Below are 20,820 nucleotides of genomic sequence, written 5' to 3' on the forward strand. Positions count from 1 at the left end.
TGAAATCACTGTGCTGCGGCTCAAACGCCAATAACTGTATACTGGGGGTTTCCCACTGCATGTGCAAATAGAGGAAGGCCCAACCGGATGTGGTGGGTGTGGTAGTTGCAAAATAAAATGTTTGTGTCAACACAGTGTATAACAGAAGAATGTGACGATTAACACGTTGACACAACCTGGAGAGACAGGTGCAAGAACAATATACTGTGACCGGCTCTGTATGGATGGGATAATAGTGTTAAACCAATGTGTATCTTTTAGTTGAAATCACCCTTTCTTCTACCTCTACAAACTGATTAGAAAAATGCTCTCCTATCAAAGACAAAAAAAAAACCACAAGGTCTTCTTACTTGCTGTTAATGAAGCTTCCTCTGTGGGCTGAGTTGCTCATTTGTCATGGATTTGGTTGAGTTGTCCTCCATCCACTGAGGACGCTCAAGAGACATCAAGTAAGTGGATGAGGAATAACCTTCCAAAATGTTCTTGCACCACCAAATTTAAGCTTTTCTAAAATCCTGCCTTTCTGTTTAAGGTATAATTTAAAGGATGAGTTGAGTATTTTTCAACCTGGACCCTATTTAGCCATGTTTTTGTATCTGACTAATGCGAAAAACAGTTTTTGAAATTGGTCCAGTATTGAGAAAAACTGCTGCAGATGGTAGTGGTCATACAGACTGCAATGTTTGCACTGTCAGTGCACACCCACTAAAATACTTGTTTTTGCCAATTTCTGTTTATTTAAATGTAGTCAGGTGGGTCTGGCGATGGAGATTTTAGCACTGTTTCTGGTTAAACAAAAAGGATCTTACTCTTTAACGAGTAAGTCTATTTTCCATAAGTTTGTAGACACTTATATAACAATCTAAACCTGTCAGTGGCAAAAAGAAGACCTTATACTAAAGAGCCAGAGCCAAGAATTACCCGTGTCTACTATAGAGTCACTTGACCTGCGTGTGAATGCCAACTGTGACCTTCCCGTCACATTAAAAAGCCAGATGTGGGCGGAGGCCCTCAGTGGTTACATTGCAACCTCTTTTACGGCCGGTGGTTGCAGTGCTCTCTCTCAATACTGGACTGATTTCAAAAATTGTTGTTCCTGATATTCACAAAAAAAAAATAGACACAAAAACATAACAAAATAGGGTCCAATTTGTCTTCATTTTTTTTAATCACAAATTAAAAGGTTTTATCTTTTCTCCTCTGCAAGGTTGATGAGTCATTGTGTTATTGCAAACAGCTATTCAAAACACAACAATAAAACAATCAAGAACCACGAGGACAGGCAGTTGAATGTCATCATCATATCTATTAAGGCCAGATCTGTTGCACTTTTCCTCTAAAATTCACAGACAGAAAAAGATATTACTGGTCAGTGTCAAACCTTTGTAGGATCAGTCATGAAAATGATGAAAAATAACTGATAGCAGATTAACGTGAGAGATGAAGGCAGAGAATGAGCCCTGTGAGATCAGTCAGCCAAATGTTCAGACTATTGCTACAAACAGAGATGATGAGGAGAGTCCTCACTGCTCCCACCTCCACACACTGCAGAGGAAAACTACACGACTCTGTAGCACCGCTGTGTGCTGGGACAGTGTATTACAGGGCTCAGATAATCTCTGTGAGGCTGTCAGGTTTTACATACACAGTATGGTGACGCAGTAGTCATGAGTGTGTTAGGGTGGATCCCAAAACTCCAAAGCTTACTCAGTTCTTCCTTTAGTGGTTCCAAATAAAATAATCAATACTGATAAGTTAGGTCTACTCATCAGCAGTAGATGTGTGTTTTTGAGGATTTTCAGGTAGCTTTAACTCTCATAGTTTACTAGTAATGTTCTACATGTAGCATGGAGTTTGATGTATTATGCAGAGTGTGAGTAATGTGTCACACTTGAACCCAAGTCAGTGTCTGATAGGAGAGGTTGTGAGGGAGTGGAGGAAAGAAGTGGATTTGGGATTCAGCAGCAAAGGTGTACTGACCTGGAAAACCAGCTGCTCTGTTGATTGGTTGGAAAAAAGCCTCCATACACATGTGCTTGGGTGGTTGGATACCGCTTATTTATACTGTACTCTCTATCCCAAATACTCATGAATTGACTCATTGAGATGTCTAATACTGCATGTGTGTATAGGAGCATTACAGCAGTAGTGGTGAGGGTTCTTCTTTTTCAAAATAAAGCTCCAACTTTATTTTTCCTCACCTTTCCCCCACTACCATGTGCTCCTACCTGGAGGTAACTTCAAAGAGACAAAGAGAGAAATGCATTGAAAAAAAAGTAAGAAAAAGTGGAGTCCATATGGGACACTTCATCTTTCATTCCAGCCCAGTCGCCAGGAGAAAATGTTGGCATTGTGCGTTTCCGCAAACCATGAATACAATATATTTGCATGTTATACATATATCAATGTTTCTAAGGTGACGTAGTATATGAGCTGACTTTGTCATCAAGAGGCAGAGTGAATGGTGGATAGTGTGTAACCTAGGAGAGAGGGGATGGTGGATGTCGTGTCACCTACTGTAGGAGAGAGGGGATGGTGGATGTCGTGTCACCTAGGAGAGAGAGGATGGTGGATGTCGTGTCACCTACTGTAGGAGAGAGGGGATGTGGATAGAGAGTCACCTAGGAGAGAGGGGATGGTGGATGGTGTGTCAACTAGGAGAGAGGGGATGGTGGATGGTGCGTCACCTAGGAGAGAGGGGATGGTGGATGGTGCGTCACCTAGGAGAGAGGGGATGGTGGATGTCGTGTCACCTAGGAGAGAGGGGATGGTGGATGGCGTGCCACCTAGGAGAGAGGGGATGGTGGATGGTGGGTCAACTAGGAGAGAGGGGATGGTGGATGGTGGATGGTGTGTCAACTAGGAGAGAGGGGATGGTGGATGGTGCGTCACCTAGGAGAGAGGTAATGGTGGACATCGTGTCACCTAGGAGAGAGGGGATGGTGGATGTCGTGTCACCTAGGAGAGAGGGGATGGTGGACATCGTGTCACCTAGGATAGAGGGGATGGTGGATGGCGTGCCACCTAGGCGAGGCACCTGCCAAGCTGCAGATCATTGTTTGAGACCTACAAACAACAAAATCTGTTGTGACTTACCAAGTCATTGCTGTGTTTCCAGTGGATTTTTTAGGCCCCAAATGTGGGTGTTTTTAGCAAACCTTGGCTGTTTTTCCAGCAGGGATAGTGCCATGAAATGCAGTTATCTTTTACTGAGATATCTCCATGTTTTCAGCCTGGATTGTGTCTAAACCCAACCACACATTAGCCACAGTGCGGGGAAACGTAAAGGGTCAGTGTATCCGTTACATAATAACATACAAATATAATGTATCTGTGGTTTACAGGAACGTATAATGCCAACATTTTTTCTGGCAATTGTGTTGCTCATTTACAAACATTTTGAATGAAAACTTCATCATGCCCGCCTTAAAAACCTCCATAAGAAGCTGAGATTCCACAGGATTGCCTTTAAAGTCGCTGTTAATGTTACAGTGAAGCAGCTCATTTGTTTTTCCAGTATAAAAATAGTCTTCAGGGTGGTGGGATGAGCATTAGGCTCTGCGTAATGGAAAAAGGGAGTTGGTGGAGATAAAGGATTCCATTGTAGCTTTGGGATCCGCACTTGGTGATTTCACTGATGAGTTCATATTCTCTGGTGGATGATGAGCTTGTCGATGAAATCATCTGTGATTGCTTTTTACTAGATTAAAAATCTGTACACATTAGCTCTTCCATGGTAGAGGTCTTCAGGCAAACCTGAGCCCATGAAAGCCTTAACTAACACACTGGTGGTGTTAAAAGTCCACTCATTCAGTGTCCCTCAGTCCTTGGCCAACTTAACTTGGTGCTGGGTCTGTATGCTGCCTGAACCCGAGACCAGTCTGTTATAGTTGAGTAGACCAATCACCAGCCAAGCAAGTCAATGACTTCCTGCAGGACGACAACCATAGAAACTTCTCCAATAACCTGTACATAACAGGTTTAGTAGAACAAATTGCCAGTGGGGGACCAAAAGTTGGTTGTTGCTACGAATGTTATTGTAAAGGATTGGTGCGTTTAAAACAGCAAAGTCTGCAGTTCTAACTGGTATGCACTCAGGTAACTGTAACAAGCACAGGTGTCTCTGCTGATTCCTTCCTCTGTGTGCAGGCTCAGTCATTATCACAGTCCAAACTTTTTTAAACACGTACAGGAAGCAGTGTCATGTACACAAAATTAGAACTATTCAAACACTGTCAGAGAAATGGAACCTGCAGGGTAGAGTACAAGGACACTGTGTGGGATCACATTACAGTCCCCCTGTGGAGTTATTGTTTACATTCACCAAAAATGTGCAAATCCTCCGGCCCTGACAAATGTAATGAATACATTACCTTTCTCATGAATACAAAGCCTGCCTTGGTTACATTCATATTTACTGCCTTTGTTGGTGCATTGCTGCATATCTGCCCAACCCAGTTGCAAGAACAAATGTTGGCACAGTGTGTTTCTACAAACCACAAATATGTTACGATTGCACCTTTCATACATATCATATTTCTAAAGTAACGTAGTATATGAGGTGACTTTGTCTTCAGGGGGAGGAGGGGATAATTAATGGCATGTCCACTCAATGAAATGCCTGCCAAGCTGCAGGTCACTGTTGGAGACCGACAAACGACAAAACCTGTTGTGTTTTGATGAGTCATCTCTGTGTTTCGAGTAGCTTTTTAGCCAAAAAATGTGGGTGTTCTTACGCGACCTGTCACTGTGTTGCCTTCCTGTGCAACAAAAAGTAGTTGTTTCTTACCAAGACATCGCTGCTTTTCCAGAGGTAACTGTGCCACCAAAACTGGGTACTTCTTTTCCTGACCATAACTAAGTGTTCCCATTCAGTCGATTCACTCGGTACAACACATATACTATGGGATATCACATCCCTTGTACTTGTGACCTACCTGAAGACACCTCTATTCACGCCTATTAAACCAGATGACCTGTGGTGACGTATGTGAGGCCCACACATATGTATATACACATCCATCACCACAGTCATTCTTCAGTTCGATAGCTGCTCTTCACCAAGCCCAGCTGCACAGCAGGGTTGTATCTTGTTCCTCTCCTTCAGGTAACAGAGGTTATAGTCATAACATTTCTGTTTTTGTGCCTAAACCTAACCACACATTAACCACAGCGTTGTTAAAACGTAATGTTTAAATGGATCCACTACATAAAAACCTATAAATGTAATGTGTCCGTGGTTTTTAGACATAGAAGATGCCAACATTATTTCTGGCGATTGGGCTGTATTGCCACCTGTAGATCAGTGGAACAGTGAGACATCATTGGCAAGACTGTGCATCATGTTGCCTATGTCACCTACATCCTTGCGTCCTACACAAGACAAAACGGATACTCACTCACAGAAAAACTGCGTCATAGCTCTACAAAAGGATTATGGAAAAAGTAGAGAATAAAACAATGAAATTAGAAATTTGGATTTCAAGTGGATCTTTTTGCTGCACAAAAAATACTTCTATCTACATGTTTTATTTTTTTTAATTAAAAAAAAAAATCTAGATCTCATTTTCATTCTTCATTAACATATTAAACCCATTCTGCTCTCCATCTGTATGACAGTGTTTGATTTGTGGTAATTCTGTGCACCTGACACTGCTGACCTGTTTTAAAGACTGATAATCAGTGAACCTGCACACTGAGGAAACAATCAATTGTAGCAACTTAAATGATTGATCAAACGCTGTAATTAATACACAGCCTACATAAACGACTACATTACAGACATTATGAAAACAAGAGAAGCTTTTACCCCATGGAGTAGCACAAAGCAAAATAGACAAAAAAAGAAATGAAAAACACATTTTCACTTTCTGGTCTGTGTAAAAATGTTTCTGGTTATGAGATCCCGTTCATGTTATAAAATTATACTTTTTTTTTGCTGTAACTAAAAATCAAGTTATTTCATTTTAAGAACAAACTTTTCTTGTTATAACAACATGTCAATTTATCGTGTTATTTCACAAAACATTTCTGTTATAAAAAAATCAACAAAACTTTTTCAACAAGAACAGTTTCTCCTCATAACAAGTTCTCAGAGAAACTTGCTTGCATCATGTCATTATAACAGGAAAAGTGTTACAAAGTGAGAGGGATCTACAAGTGGTTACATATTTGTATGTCATGGTAGCAGCGATACTCTACTGTAGGCTCAGGCTGGTAAGTCAAGGATCCATTTCAAATTTGGAAGCAGGTTTTTGTACCTGAAGACCTCTACTCCATGGTATATGATTAAAAAGCACTGATGATTGAGTGTGAGTGTTCGACGATATTCACAGTTGATTGGCACCATTGTTTGCAGCAGCTTCAGTTTTAAAAATGTCCGAGCTGCTTACGCAGACAGATATTTCTGCCGCTGTCCTGTCTCTGGCTTGTTTCTCCTGGACTGGTAGAATGGCAGTTGTGGTGAGATGGTCCCGCAAGTCCGTCCAGTTGGTCCAGCTGGCTCTGCTGACAGTCTGGACTCCTCTGTCCTGCCCTGTCATGGCTGGGCATCATAACAACAAGGCACTGGTAGACACTGATGCTGAAGGAGGAGGGGAGGGACAGAGTAAGAGGGGGAGGGATAATCCACGCATTGCCCGACTCACCCCCCCCTCCACCCCGCCCCCACCTCCAAGACCATGTCCACCACCTCCTCCAGTATCCTGGTGTACAATCAGCTGACATGTGCTGTCCAATGGCCACTCAGGAAGAAGAGCCCTGCCTGCCACAACGTCCTGTGTGGCTTTGTGTCAGGGCTGGAGAGGATGTGAGGTGGAGATCAATCCATCCAGTCTGAGACTGAACGTGGATGTGCAACTCAAACATAAACACAAAAGTCTGTATCCCTGAAGATTGCTTAAATGAGATTTGGCACACAGTGGTACTACATTACTGGGCGGGGTGGGGGTGGGGGTTAAACTGATCACAGTGTCCAGCAGTCTCCCTGGATCCACACATCATCTTGTAGATCCCTCACATTGTTGAGTACCTGTCAGCACACAACCAACAGAGGATATTAAATAAAAAGCAATTAACAAGTATAAAAAAACATCCTACAGTGACTATCAACCAAAAAAAACCTGGTATGTTTGGAAACAATTTACCTGTGCAAAAAAGCTTTAATCTGATGGATGCTCTGGACATGATCTGTTTACTTCAAACCACTCATCAATACAGCTGGGAAAAAAAAGCATAGAAGAAGAGATGAGTAACAGCAGAGTGTGAAACAGTATACAGTGTACGACAGCTCATCAAATCCTGGATCTGTCGACACCTAGAGGAGAAGGGTGGTCATGTCAAATGTGTTTTTATACAGTATACAGTACATACAGTATTTGCATTTGACATGGATTTTGTCATAGCTACACACACACATACACACACACACACACCATATATACAGTGTGTGGCAAGAAGAATAAATCAGTCACACAGACTGCTCAGCTGGTTGGTGTTTCAATAGGAACAGTGACTAAAGTGACATCTGCCTTTAAAACTACGGGAATACGTCAGTAAACAGGGTCGGAAAATTGTGGTTGACCTTGCACATTTGATGAGCGTAATGCTCATACATTAGTGGGATATGTAGGAACAAGAATTACTGCTATCTGTCCAGATTCACACAAAAGTGGACAATGCTTCAAATATAAATGTTGCTGCAAGAGTAGCTACAAATTCCATAACATGGATCCTTCACACACATCTTCCCCCTGGCAGCACAGAAGATCTATACAACCAGCACGGTTTCAAGGAGGACACCCACGATTTGTGTCACCAATTCAGTATCAGTTGACCTTTGACCTTTTGGATCTAAAATGTCATTGTAGCATCATTATATCCTATTGGATATCTGTGTGAAATTTTGTCAAAATCATCACATTTAGTCAGTTATAGCTAAAAACATGGTTTCTTAGGTCACAGTGACCTTTGACCACCAAAATCTAATGTACGTTTGTGCCAAATTTGAGGAAATTCCCTAAAGGCGTTCTTGAGATATCGCATTCATGAGGAAGAGACAAACGGACAGACAACCCAAAAACATCATGCCTCCAGCCACCACTCTCAGCGGCTCGGATGCATACAAAACAGAAGAGCAACTCTTCCTCAGGTGACTGAGAATGTCAATACAGGACGTGATCAGACTGTGTCAGCAGGAACAGTCCCTCGACAGTTACATAGACAGGAATATCATAGTACAGCTGCAGTGCATAAACCCCTCATTACAAAGATGAATGCACATTTGAGAGTTCAGTGGTGCGAAAACCGTAGTCACAGCTTTACAGAGATGTGGGGAAAAATGATATGATCAGATGAGTCATCCTTCGCCACAGTCTCGACAAGTGGGTGAGTGCATATGCGGCATACACCAAGAGAATGGTACAGGCTTAAATGTTTGACCCCTACAGTGAAGGTATCCTTTGGCTCTGTTGTGCTGTGGGGAATATTTTGCTGGCATGGTTTGAGTCCGATTGACCCCTTAGAGGAATCAACACAAATTTGTTCTCAGTGATCACCTTTATCCTGTGATGAAACATGTCAATCAATGTCCCATCCATAGGGTACGAGGGTTCTTTCTGCATTTTGGACATCTGAACACAAGTGGTGGACAGCCAACACACATCGCCATGAGTCTCTACATGACCACTTGTGTTTAGATTTCGTTAACTTCCCACGTCAGTTATGCTAGAGGGTCAAAGGGCTCAAGGATGCATAACTGTTTACACTACCAAAGATATGTCGTCAAATGCGTGCTTGACCATCTTAGCAAATGGTTTGAGTGATTGGATCACAATGCATCTTGGTGGTCATATAAACTTGTATTTAGCGCCATCCACTTGTGATCAGATAACCCAAGACACGTTGACAACATGTGTAAGATGAGTATGATGAGTATGGAAATTATATAAATTATATGCTACGGTCTTCACAGTCACCAGATATCAACCCATTGAACACAATCAAAACACCAAATAAGAGACTATTTTTTAGAAGTATGGTGATCACCCCTCCAGTAGAGTTCCAGAGACTTTTAGAATCAATGTCAAGCCACACTGAAGCTGTTCTGATGGCTCGTGGTGCCCTAACACCTTATGTTGGGGGAAGCTTGGTCAAATCATGGGAGGAAAGTAATGTAAAAGAGACTAAGACCAAGAAGATATCCAATTGATTTGTCTAACTCAGACAGCTCAAGCCTCATGTCAACTTCTGATAAACTTGGGAGTTCACGCTTGGCACATGGGAGAAGATTCAGCTGGATGCAATCTGCAATCCTCAGCACTAGATGCCATTAAATTCTACCCACTGCTCCTTTATCATAATTATACCATATTTACCCTAATGGAAATGTAAGCACTTATATTTCAATAATGGAGGAAGAGCACTCAAGTACATCTCTCAAATATGGAGGTAAAGAAAAAAGTAATGCAGCATTTTTTTCCTTCAAAATGCAGCCTCATACCCTTTGTGGTAGATGCAGAGGCAGGGCAGGCGAGCGATGGTGTCTCCCTGTACCAGCTCCTCCAGGCAGATCGCACATTCTCCTGCATCCTTGGTCAGGACATCCTCTGTAAGACAGCAGGCATATTACACTATAATCATCAGTACAGATCACAGGGCCCCTTCATAACAAAAAAACATTCAAACTCTTATATTCTTACTGACAAGACATATGAGTTTACAGATATACAGGACAGACAGTCTTTTTATTAACAAGACTAAAATTCTAAAGATCCAAAGGAGGTGTGCCACTTAAAAGTCACCATTACACTGTTTTTACTAGTAATGTCATCTTTGGCAAAGAAGTGTATTGTTTGGATAAGACTGATAATGTTATCACAACTTTTTATTCATTAACCAAAATCTTAGGGATCTTGTCTTAATTAGTTTGATTTGATTTATTTGAAAAATAATGTAGTACAATATATCAATTATGGGATTTGTATTTCTTGTAAACTGAAACTGACACTGGTGTCTGTCTCCAACATAAAGTATCAAGCTCTCTCTACTTTTTCCCCCCTCTACTTAAAACATAATATTTAACTTCAGGACGGAGGTTGAGGAAAGCCCACAAGGTCACTGACATCAAAAGAGTAATTGTCCCACTAGATTACGATGTCCTGTGTGCAAAGTTCACATCTGCTCCTGGGGGTTGTGCCGAGGCAGAGCTCATGGAGTTCCCCTGGCAACAATGAATATCCACAGCAATACTCATGGTAAGCTGTTGTCAAGGTGCAGTATGTCACAATGAATAAAACGGAAGGATCCATTACATCCATGTCCAACACACATCCTCAGGCTCCACCATCATATATTAAACACAAGGAGAACAAAAACTCCATGTCTCTGTTATTCAAGATACACAGATTTTTTTTTTTTTTTTTGAGAATCATGAACTGAAAATCAGATTTTGTATAAGACTGTAGAAACAAGATGATAAATACATCCTAGCAAAATATATTAAGGTAAGATTAGACTTTATTAATCTTGGGAGTGGGTAAAATAAAAACAAGCAGCAATAAATGGGCCCTCATAGCTTCGCCTGTATGAAGGGTACTGGCAGGATACCTGTCGACATGGCTGTGCATTTCCAAGGAAGTCGGACAATGCACGCAGCAGTTAACAGGTATTTCCTGCGTAGAGTGTAAGGTGCTGAAAATAATGTATTGCAAAGTTTGTACCAATTCTTGTGTCCACTGTGTGGTGCTAGAGAACACACATTAGTTAAACCTCATGTTGCTGTATACCGAGACCAACTGAGGCCTTCCACGCATTAGACAACGCTATGGAGCCGGCTAAACACGCAGGAACCAAATCACTGTATATTCTCCTAATACTCATAGGTTTCCATGTGTGTAAGTTTCATGATTTTTTCTTTCTTTAATAAACCAAGAATGTCAAAAATGTTTTCAGAGGCTACAAGTGATTGGGGGGCGTTATAGAGCAGACATGCCACACCCAGGCTCAATTACACCACCAAATCCAAATAATTACTAGTTTGAACATGGATGCAAAGTTTTGTGAGTTTTTATGCATCCTAAAATCCTCAAACATGTTTGTAAAATTAAAATGAACACATGAAATCCAAGATGGCTGACTTCCTGTCAGGTGAAAATAATAATAATAAAAAAAGGTTCAGGCTCTTGAGGATGAGACCAATAATTCACTGAAATTTCATGAACATCAAAGGAACTTTATCCCAACAGTGGTGTACATTTGGGGGCGCCTGAGCGCAGTCACTGCAGAATTTTGCAGTTTTTCGCTGGTTCTGATGTGTGTGCCAACCTTCGTTAGTCTTTCAGCATCCAAAGCCACTCAAAAATGCAACTACGGGGTAGAAGAATGACAATCTCCACAGAAACTATAGGTTTCTCGTACATTCAGCGTCAAGGACCATTGGGCCCTGGCATTTTCGTTCCAAGGCCCTAATAACAAATTAAGTAAATTAGAGAGATGTCATTAAAAAGCTGTATACCATATATACATTACATTACCTTAAAAAATGTAAGAGAACTGTGCAAGTCTTTGTGCAAAAGCAACCCAAAATCCACCTTTGCAATATGTGTGACAGTAATATTATAGCTGTATACATATAAGTATGTAATAAAGTAATAAATACAATATGCATGCAGTATGCACATACAAAACTATATATTTATATATAAAATATATGAGTAGCATATGTACTACACACAAACAGTACAATTGGTATGAATCATGTGCATATGTTAGATATGTTACCACTACTTTTTCTATTATTTCCTTAGTAATAATACAGACAGTATAGGTGTATTGTTGTACCTGAAGATCACATCTTCAACACTACCTTATAATGTTGATGAATGCTCAAGTTACATTTCTGGTATTTCCAAAATATCCCTGAAGGCAGTATTTATTTGTTAGCTCACTTTTAAATCTTTTCCTATCAGTGTTACTACACTTAGTCTGGGTTGAACAGCCACCAGGAAACTCAGCCCCTGTTTACCGTCTGCGCATTAACAGTGTGTGTGTGTGTGTGTGTGTGTGTGTGTGTGTGTACACACTCAGCAGTATTCATCTTTTTCTGCTGTGCATAACATTGGTCTGGGTCTAAAGTGGAAGTCAGTGTGTGCACCATTAAACCTATCACCTGCAGCAAAACACACAGTCATTAGGACTGGCCTTATGTAACAGTGGATTAACCCACATACGCCCGGAAAAGCTAGTTATTATGGGCTGCAGCACATGGCATCCAGCTCAGCTGAGGGGAAAACATCTCCTAATGTACTGACCGTGCCAGTCAGTCAGTTGTTCATTCACACAGTCAGACACAGACAGAAAGCGAGATGATAATGATACTGACGTATGGTGCAGATATCAGCTTTGTTAAAAATGTTTGTTTTCGCTGCTGAGCATTAATACTCTCCACACCCTGTCAGTACACACACCAGAAGATACAGCGAGACAGGAGGTGTCTCAAATCCATAAACAGACAGTTTCGCAGGATCACATGATTCAGATTCATTGCAAAAGGAAGAGCTGTAAGACTATGAATACATTTTGTCTGAGCATTACAAACACCCCAAACTAACTGTGTATTTATCAGAATTTGAACCATTTGTTTCAATAAAATTTAGAAAGCCTAGAGGAGTTGTCTGTTATTTTTTCATGTCATGAAATATTATTTATGCCATTCATATGTGCAGGGAGTCAGCGGGAGGTCAGGTGGCTTGGCCAGAGAAAGTTGTAATACATTTGTGATCAACTGATTCTGCCAGAAAAACTTCAGCGTTCAGCATGTGCCTTGTGTGCAAATGTTACGATGCCCGGAAATCAGGATGTGATTAGCCTAGCCTAGTTTATCATAAAGACCGGAAGCAAGAAGAGGTGATAGTAGATATGTTTTTGAACTTGGGACAGAGCCATGCTATCCGACTCCCCCTTTTCAAGTCTTTATGCGAAGCTAGGTTAATCATTTCCTGAGAGTAACAGTTATCTTTCCATCGCATTCTCAGAAAGGAAGTAAATACAGTTGTTTCCTGTAGATCATGTATTTTTGTCCACAGTTGCGTTTTTACACATTGAAACTAAGTGGAGAACAAACCTCTAAGACACAGAAGTTTAGGTGGTTTTATGCTCCCAAATGTGAAATGAAATGTATAATGTGGCCTTAAGCGGGGTTCATACTTGTGCCCAGTTCTATGCAGAGCCTACAACATTGGGAGCATTTATACTTGTGTGGTGTCTTGTGTTGTGTGTCAGTGTGACTCTCCAGTTCCACCTCTCCAATACTAGTCGGCGGTGGGGTTTCTGTGAAGGCTGTTAAGTTTAGCGGATTGAAAACACACCCAAAACACACATTTAACATGGCATTTTAAATTGTATAAATTAGCCTAGCAGCTAGCAGAGATTTCCTCTACTCATATGAAGCCAGGGACAACAGCAACATTTAACAAAGGTAAAGTCTCAAAATTCTGCTAAACTATAGTTCACAAGGTTCACAGACAATACAACTCTCTTCAATTAAACACTTTTTTCAAACAAATACAACATGCTAACATTATTAGCACAAGCCTATGGCATTTTACATTGTATTAATTAGCCTAGCGACTAGCAGACTCTTCCTGTACTCATATAAAGCCAGGGTAAATCACACTCAGGACTTAAAATGCTATTTTGTGGGGCCTTTATTATCTTCAGTTTATTGTTTCTTATCTGTGAAATCTGCATCAACGCAGAGCCTCCACCGTAGGTACGGCACTGATTCGACACAGAAGTATAAATCCCATTTGATAGCATGGCATACCGTTAGTTCAGGCAGAACACGATGTCAGCTCACATCCCAACTACATCAGCTGATCTCAAGTGGCCCAATCAGCTGATGGAGCAGCTGCTTGATGGAAGGGAGTCAGCTGATAGATCACACGATTCCTTTCTATGCAACTAATTAGCAAATCTCATTCACAGAACCCTATTTAAACTGCTCTGGCCTGCCTGCTGTTGCTGCTTCCTCTGCAAGCAGGTTTGCTACCCGACTCCAACCCAGCTCCTCCTTTTTACGCTGTGTCTGACTTATCAATGTCATTTCTGTTTGTCATGAATGATTGCTCTGTTCTGTTGCCAGGGGTCTTTGCTGCTGCTCTCCCTGCCTTATGCTTTCCATGTATGTGCATGGAAGGGCATGGAGGTATGCTCTCTCTGCCTCAGGCTTTCCTTGTTTGTGCATGGAAGGACAGGGAGGTTTGCTCTCTCTGCATTAAGGCTTTCTACATAGGCATGTGGAAGGGCAGAGAGGTCCCAGAACAGAGCCATACCACCAAATATTATACAACAAATGGCAGTTTTCTTTGACTAAAGTGGTTCTGATCGAATTGTATTTAGTCATGTGATTGCTTAACGGTTACTTTTATTTTAAAAGCTTAATGCATAACAGAGTTCCCCTTCACTTCCTGCCTTAAAGAGATGCTAAACCTTTAAGTTTTACTGTCCCATGATGGTGTAAAGGCTCTTTAAGATGTTAAGATGTTTTTATTAGAATTTGATTAATTCGTATATTTGATAATGGTCAAACGTGTCATAGAGTATCATGTATCTGTGCATTCAGCCAAAAATATTGATGCCAGTTTCTTTAAAAAACATTGTGACAACCCTAATAAAAAAAGCCAGACATGAGTTAAAAGAAGTGTCCAGCTGACCTTTGACCTCTGTAATGACCCTAGGATCAGGGATCAGCAGCAAACTGCTTTTACTGCAGCAGGTTGACCTCTGAGCTGCAGTTTCTCCGTCTAGGGTGTTGACTGGAATGAACAACTTGGCTCTGACAGAGTCATCAGTCTGTTTCACAGCAGGTTATAAATCTGAGACAAGGTCAGGAAAAATCTCAGGCTCTATAATGCAGTTCTATGGAAACACACATAGGCAGGGGGAGCTGTGATGTTATGTGTACACATGACAGCTGCTGTTTGCGTGTCTGTGTCATGAACCGACAACAGATATATTTAGGGACCGGAGGTTTGTGTGTGTGAAAATAAACAGTTTTTCAAGGCCAACCCACTGGTTCTTAACGATGTGAGGTGTGGGGAGTTTTCACCTATATCGTTTCCTGTTTCAGACGTGCTAGTTTTAAGCACTATCATTCTGACTGGCTGTGTCAATCATGATCAAATTATGTCAGTGGCAGATGGCCCCTTGTATGAAGTCTTGGATGGCAAAAATACATGTTTATATCCTGTATCTGTTCTGACTAATTACAGTAATGCAGTCCATACTTTAACATTTAAGGTTAGACAAAGATTCATTACTTAGTTTGGTGTTGTAAGAAAATGGACATTGCACAAGCTGCTGAGTGTGTGTGTGTGTAAAGGGAAGGGTTACAGTGGAGGGCAGTCCTTGGATGGCTAAGAGCAAACAACTGAGAGGAACATAAACATGCTGATTACAGATCTTCAGGGTCATCTGAGTTGTGTGAGTATTTGTGTGCATGTGTGCGTGTGCCTGCGTGCGTGTGTCGTGTGTGTGTGTTAAGCATGCAGACAGACAGTAGGAAGTGATTATCTTATAAGAATGGCCACAAACACCACAGATTAGCTGTGATCACTGGGTCAAGCGACCATCATGTGGGGACTCACACAAATTCACGCTGGGCTATGGTTCTTGTTAACGCGTGTCTTTACACCAAATCCCCCTATTTAAAGACAGTTTAAAGGACTTGTCAGTCTAATCAGGGGACCTGTATATAGCAACAGCAAGAGACATGCTAGACGCATAAATGAAAAACAAAACTAGTGTCTATAACCATGCCAGTGGCTCTTTGAGACTGTACTTGGCTAAATACTACAACATCTTAGTTTAGCAGGTTAGCATGCTAGCATAATATAATTCATCAATTTGTGCTAAACTGAACTACGGCTTAAGATGTTTTGGTCACAGTGATATTGAATCATCAAAGTTATTACTATGCAATCTGAGGGGAACATGAAGGTCTACCAAAAGTTAGTGGGACATTCATTCAAAACTCATCTGGGCAGTTGGTAGATTTTGGTTAGCTATGACAGAAGTCCTCACGTGTCCATGATAACAGAAAGATAATAGATTGTGCAACGCCTGTTATGAATTTTGTGCTATAGTCTCCTTTTTGTCTTGCTTTCTCTATGCTTCACTGCATTTTTGTAGCATATAAAAAAAGTAACAACATGCTAGCACATGTCTGAGACTGTACGTAATTAACCATGCAGCCCTGACTCCAGCAGGAGAGATGTCCGCTTTTGTAACCAAAAAGAATGCACCTATTTGGTGATTCTTTGGTTTTAAACCAAATGAAAAGGAGAGCCTGAGAAGCTGAACAAAGTGATTTGTAAGCTGTGCAATACAAGTCGGTACTAGGGTTGCAGCGGGATACTTGTTTCAAGTATATCATGATATGAAAGTTGACGGTTATCATAGAGAATTTCACTTTTTTTTCCCCTTTTTTTTTAAGGGAGACTTTTTACACATATTTTCATTGAAAAAATGGTCATAAACATTTGTTCAACTGAAGAATCCCTTCCATTTTCATTTCTTTAAGGGTCATTCTGACTGATTATAAAAATAATTGTGTAATACTGTGATATTTGTGAGATGGTTATCATGCTGTGAAAATTTCATACCATTGCAGTCAGTCCTAAAGATGGAAACACCACAAATCTCCACTCCCCTCATACAAGCTAATTAAATTATATTAATAATTGAATTCCTTTTTAAAACCAAAATTAGCAGGCTTTTGTGTCAGTCCATATTGTAGATGAAGAGGTATTTCACAGCATGAGTGAAATACTTTGACCTGCTGGTGGTGCTACAAAAAAGACCATGGCATCACCGAAGTCACTAATGTTCATCTTCTGGCCACCAGGGATATATGCGCTTAATTCAATGACAATTGTTTTGGAACATTTCAGTAAAGGCCTTAAAGAAGGTCTGTAGTGCTGGAAAGATAGTTTTTTCATTGAACTAGGGTGCCTGTGCAGCATAAAAGATGCAAATACTTTTAAAACTGATGCTACATGATCAGAGAAAACAGAGAAAAATGGTTGTGGCATTAATTTTTGCTCAAGAGGTGAAAAACCTACAATTAGGCTACCAGAATGCACTGCATCACACCAGACCAATAAATGCTCCTGCTGGTGGGTGATGTAACGCAAGCTTGTCTGTTTGACATAACAGCAGCTGTCTGGTAACAAACAATCTAATATTACAGTTAAACAGCGAGTTAAAACGTTTCTGAAAACATTTCAGGCGAGAAATAGGCAATTCAGTGACATAATCTTGATATATATTCGGTCAGCAATGCCGAGTTCTACCATTTGATTGGATTTCAGTCTGAGTTTGAGAAAGAAGGGGGAGAGTCTGTCTCTTGATCTGCTTCTACACACTCTGTGTCTGCAGCAGCAGTGGGTGGGTGGACAATAGGAACACGCAGGAGTACAGCCTGCATTTCGAGCAACAGCCCAGGAGAGCAGGCAAAACTCAAAAACCCAGCCAGATAACAATGTTTTGTGTCATCCGGCAGTTTCACTGGGAGGGGAGCAGGGAAATTTAGGGACTGGTTTGATGGAGGACAGTTAACCATAGTTCATTTACACATACTACACACAGTGCCATGACACAAAGCTGGTTGAAAATTCATGTAGTATCCCTTTAAGTGTCAACCTGCTGGTGGCACAAGAGGAAAAGTTAGGGAAACACAAAGTCATTACGATTTATCCTCTGGGGACCATGAATGTCTGTACCACATTTTATCTAGTTGTTGAGATATTTTTGCCACATCAAGTTTGCTTGCTAACAGATCTGCCATTAATTTACACCCCCTCTTATAAATATATGATGCTGATATTCAATACCTGCCATTAAAGGAAGATGTGACTCTGTACATGATTATCCACATTATAAGCAAATATCCCTTAAAATCTCACCCTTTTCACAAGGCCAAAGTCATTTGTTTCAGAATTTAGGTGAAATATTTGGCCCGATTGATGCTTCTAGAGAAAAAGTCAAGGGGTAACCATAAATATGAGTACCCATTTACCCCTAGTATAAAAATATGACATTTGATATCTATAACAGATGTACATGCATGAATGCACACAGAACACACTTTTAAATGGAATGATATACCATATTGTCCACATCTGGATGTCATCTGGCTTTCATTGAGATCAGATCTCAGCCTGGCCTAAAAGCAACCTGTACAGTTTGGACACATTCTTCAGATGACCAAAATTTGCCTCTTTCTGCTATCTCATGCTCCTTGTCAAGAATCTTCAGACAGCTCCTTCCTTTGCAATGTAAAATACATAAGCAGAGCCCATACGGCTGCATGTAATCCCTTTACCTGGGTCATTCCATATTTGTTCAGCCCACAAGCTCTGTCTCTGTTCATTATGAGATCTGTTTATAATGTAGGAAGAATCCAGATAATTAGGATGCTCATTAATACCGTGTGCAAATGCAGACGAACCAGATATCATTATCCAGATAAGGTATCCATACACATCAAATATTAATATCAGGTGTAAATGTAGTATTGGATTTAACCTCTCAGGACAATGACTATCGACAGCAAATTTCATGGAAAATGATTATATCAGCGCCCAGAGAGTAGAGGGTCCACCCTATGGGGAGAATGCATGTCCTCAGTACACATCATTAGCTGCTAATAGTTTTTTAGACACCCTGTTGCGGACCAAACTGTCAGTTTACAAAAAAATATTGAGTTGTCTTGGCCCTGATCCTGATCCAAGTCCCCATATATCTGCCAATATTGAGTCCAGTCTGATGCAAGTTCCAGCCATCCATCCATTTTCATCCACTTATCCAGGGCCGGGTCACTGGGGAAACAGGCCAAGCAAAGCACCCCAGATGCCCCCTCACAAGCAACACTTTGTAGTTCCTACTGGGGGACCCTAAGATGTTCCCAAGCCAGATGAGATATGTAGTCCCTCTAACATGCTCTAGGTCTATCCTGAGGCCTTCTACCAGTGGATGGTGTCCGGAACACCCTGAAAGGCCCTGACACACCAAGCCGACAGTTGGCTGTCAACCAAAGTTGGGCCGTCGGTTGAGCGTCTGTCGCCCTAGTTTTTGTGGTGTGTCCCGCACTGTCGGCCCTTCAGTGTCGGCGGCCTTTTGGCCGATTGAGCATGTTGAATCGGCAGCGGAGCTAGTCGCTGAAAGAGATCACTCTGATTGGCTGTTTAGGTTTTATTCCCTCACCCCTGTAGCGAGTTAATCTGCCTGTCGTGAAACTGGGGCTAACCGGTGCTTCCTCCTCAGGCTCCACTTCACTCAGCTGCCCGACAGATCCGCTGCCTCTCCCACTTTAAACTGAATAACAAACCGGGGCTAGCTGTGAGGCTAGCGGAGCATTAGCCGCAGCATGGCTGGAGGGAAGCACAGCCAGTTAGCCTCCACTAGTCTCTGAGCTAGCCCCAGCTCTCCGTTTGGATCCAAGTCCTGGTTTGTTATTCAGGTTAAAGTGGGAAGAAGCAGCAGGTTTATCAGGCAGCTGAGTGAAGCTGAGTGAAGTGGAGCCTGCGGAAGAAACACCGGGACCGTCTGAATGTAATAGTCCGTGGAGGTGCTGCATTGCTCGGCTGCACAGATAGGTAACCCCTCAGCTGACAGGATGTACCACTCTGTCACTCCGCTCTCTCACGCAGGCGCAGGTCGTTCGTGCCACTTGGCTGTCGGATGTAGTCCGTGTAGTGTGTTTAAATGCAACTGACACAGGGCGACGTGAGGCAACGTAGACGATGCAATAGTTGGCTTTCGTCGCCGCTAGTTCTTTGATGTTGGTTTGGTGTGTCCGCACCTTAACGGGAGGCATCCATCCTGATCAGATGCCTGAACCACCTCAACAGACCCCTTTCAAGGTGAAGGAGCAGCTGCTCTACTCCCTCCCTCCCTCCCTCCAGATGTCTGTGCTCCCCAACCCATCTCTAAGGCTGAGCCCAGCCACCCTTCGATGGAAAACTTATTTCAGCTGTTTGTATCCACAATCTCATTCTTTCAGTCAATACCCAGAGGTCATGACCATAGGTGAGGGTTGGGAGGTAGATGGACCAGTAAATTGAAAGCTTTGCCTTCAGGTGACGGCCCGGCGCAGCACCTGCATCACTGCAGACGTCGCACCAAACCGCCAATCTATCTCACGCTCCATTCAACACTCTGAGCACACAATGTGAATAAAATCCCGAGATACTTGAACATGGTAAGTTGATAAGCTTAAATTACAACAATGATTTGTTATGAATGAAACGTTAACTGGAATAGAGTCACTCCTAATATTGATAGGATGTGATCAGCTAGAGAGAAGATGTAGCACTCAGCTTTTTTAGCCGATCCATCAAAATATGCCCAGATCAACCCTGTTAGCAATCCCTATAATCGGCTCAGGACATCTTTTCCCAAAAAGATTAGAATTCTTCCTCTTGGGACCAAGAACATCTGACCCCAATTTCACAGAAATCTGGACAGTATCACTCAGCCTAACCACTAGCGGGGCAAAGAGACTGCCTTACATTCCCAGGACACACAGTGATGGAAAAAGGAGTTCATGAGTGGCAGCTGAGGGCAAGACAGTTCACAACAGACATGGCCCAACACAAACATTAACACACACAACTCTTAAAACTTGGAGGTTTTTCGATCTGAGACAATCTAAGGGAGGCTGAAAGGGAAATGTGGAGCAAAGTGTGTATATATTGAAATGTCTTGAGACGTGTGAGTATTTATGTTCAGAGCACAGAGCACTGGGTCATACTGTGGAGA

At 41.7% G+C, this 20,820-nt stretch overlaps 1 protein-coding gene across 14 annotated transcripts in view; it reads right to left on the reverse strand.

Annotated features, from left to right (window-relative positions):
- Positions 1-1,120: 1,120 nt before the first annotated feature.
- Positions 1,121-20,820, reverse strand: part of znrf2b (zinc and ring finger 2b) — a 67,405-nt gene continuing 47,705 nt past the window's right edge. Inside the window, exons 3-7 of one of the 14 annotated variants that reach the window (XR_007449869.1) lie at positions 9,500-9,605; positions 7,146-7,218; positions 2,959-7,030; positions 2,688-2,786; positions 1,121-2,654 (exon numbers count right to left, since the gene is read on the reverse strand). Coding sequence is in view for 1 of the 14 variants with exons in the window: in XM_049583911.1 (XP_049439868.1) it covers positions 7,161-7,218; positions 9,500-9,605 (164 nt within the window). In the remaining 13 variants the exon portion in view is untranslated. Of the gene's footprint in view, positions 7,031-7,145; positions 7,219-9,499; positions 9,606-20,820 lie in introns of all 14 variants that reach the window. The other 13 variants (XR_007449864.1, XR_007449863.1, XR_007449871.1 and 10 more) reach the window with 13 other exon arrangements.

This window comes from Epinephelus fuscoguttatus, linkage group LG8 (assembly GCF_011397635.1).
Source record: "Epinephelus fuscoguttatus linkage group LG8, E.fuscoguttatus.final_Chr_v1".
Taxonomy (NCBI): Eukaryota; Metazoa; Chordata; class Actinopteri; order Perciformes; family Serranidae; genus Epinephelus; species Epinephelus fuscoguttatus.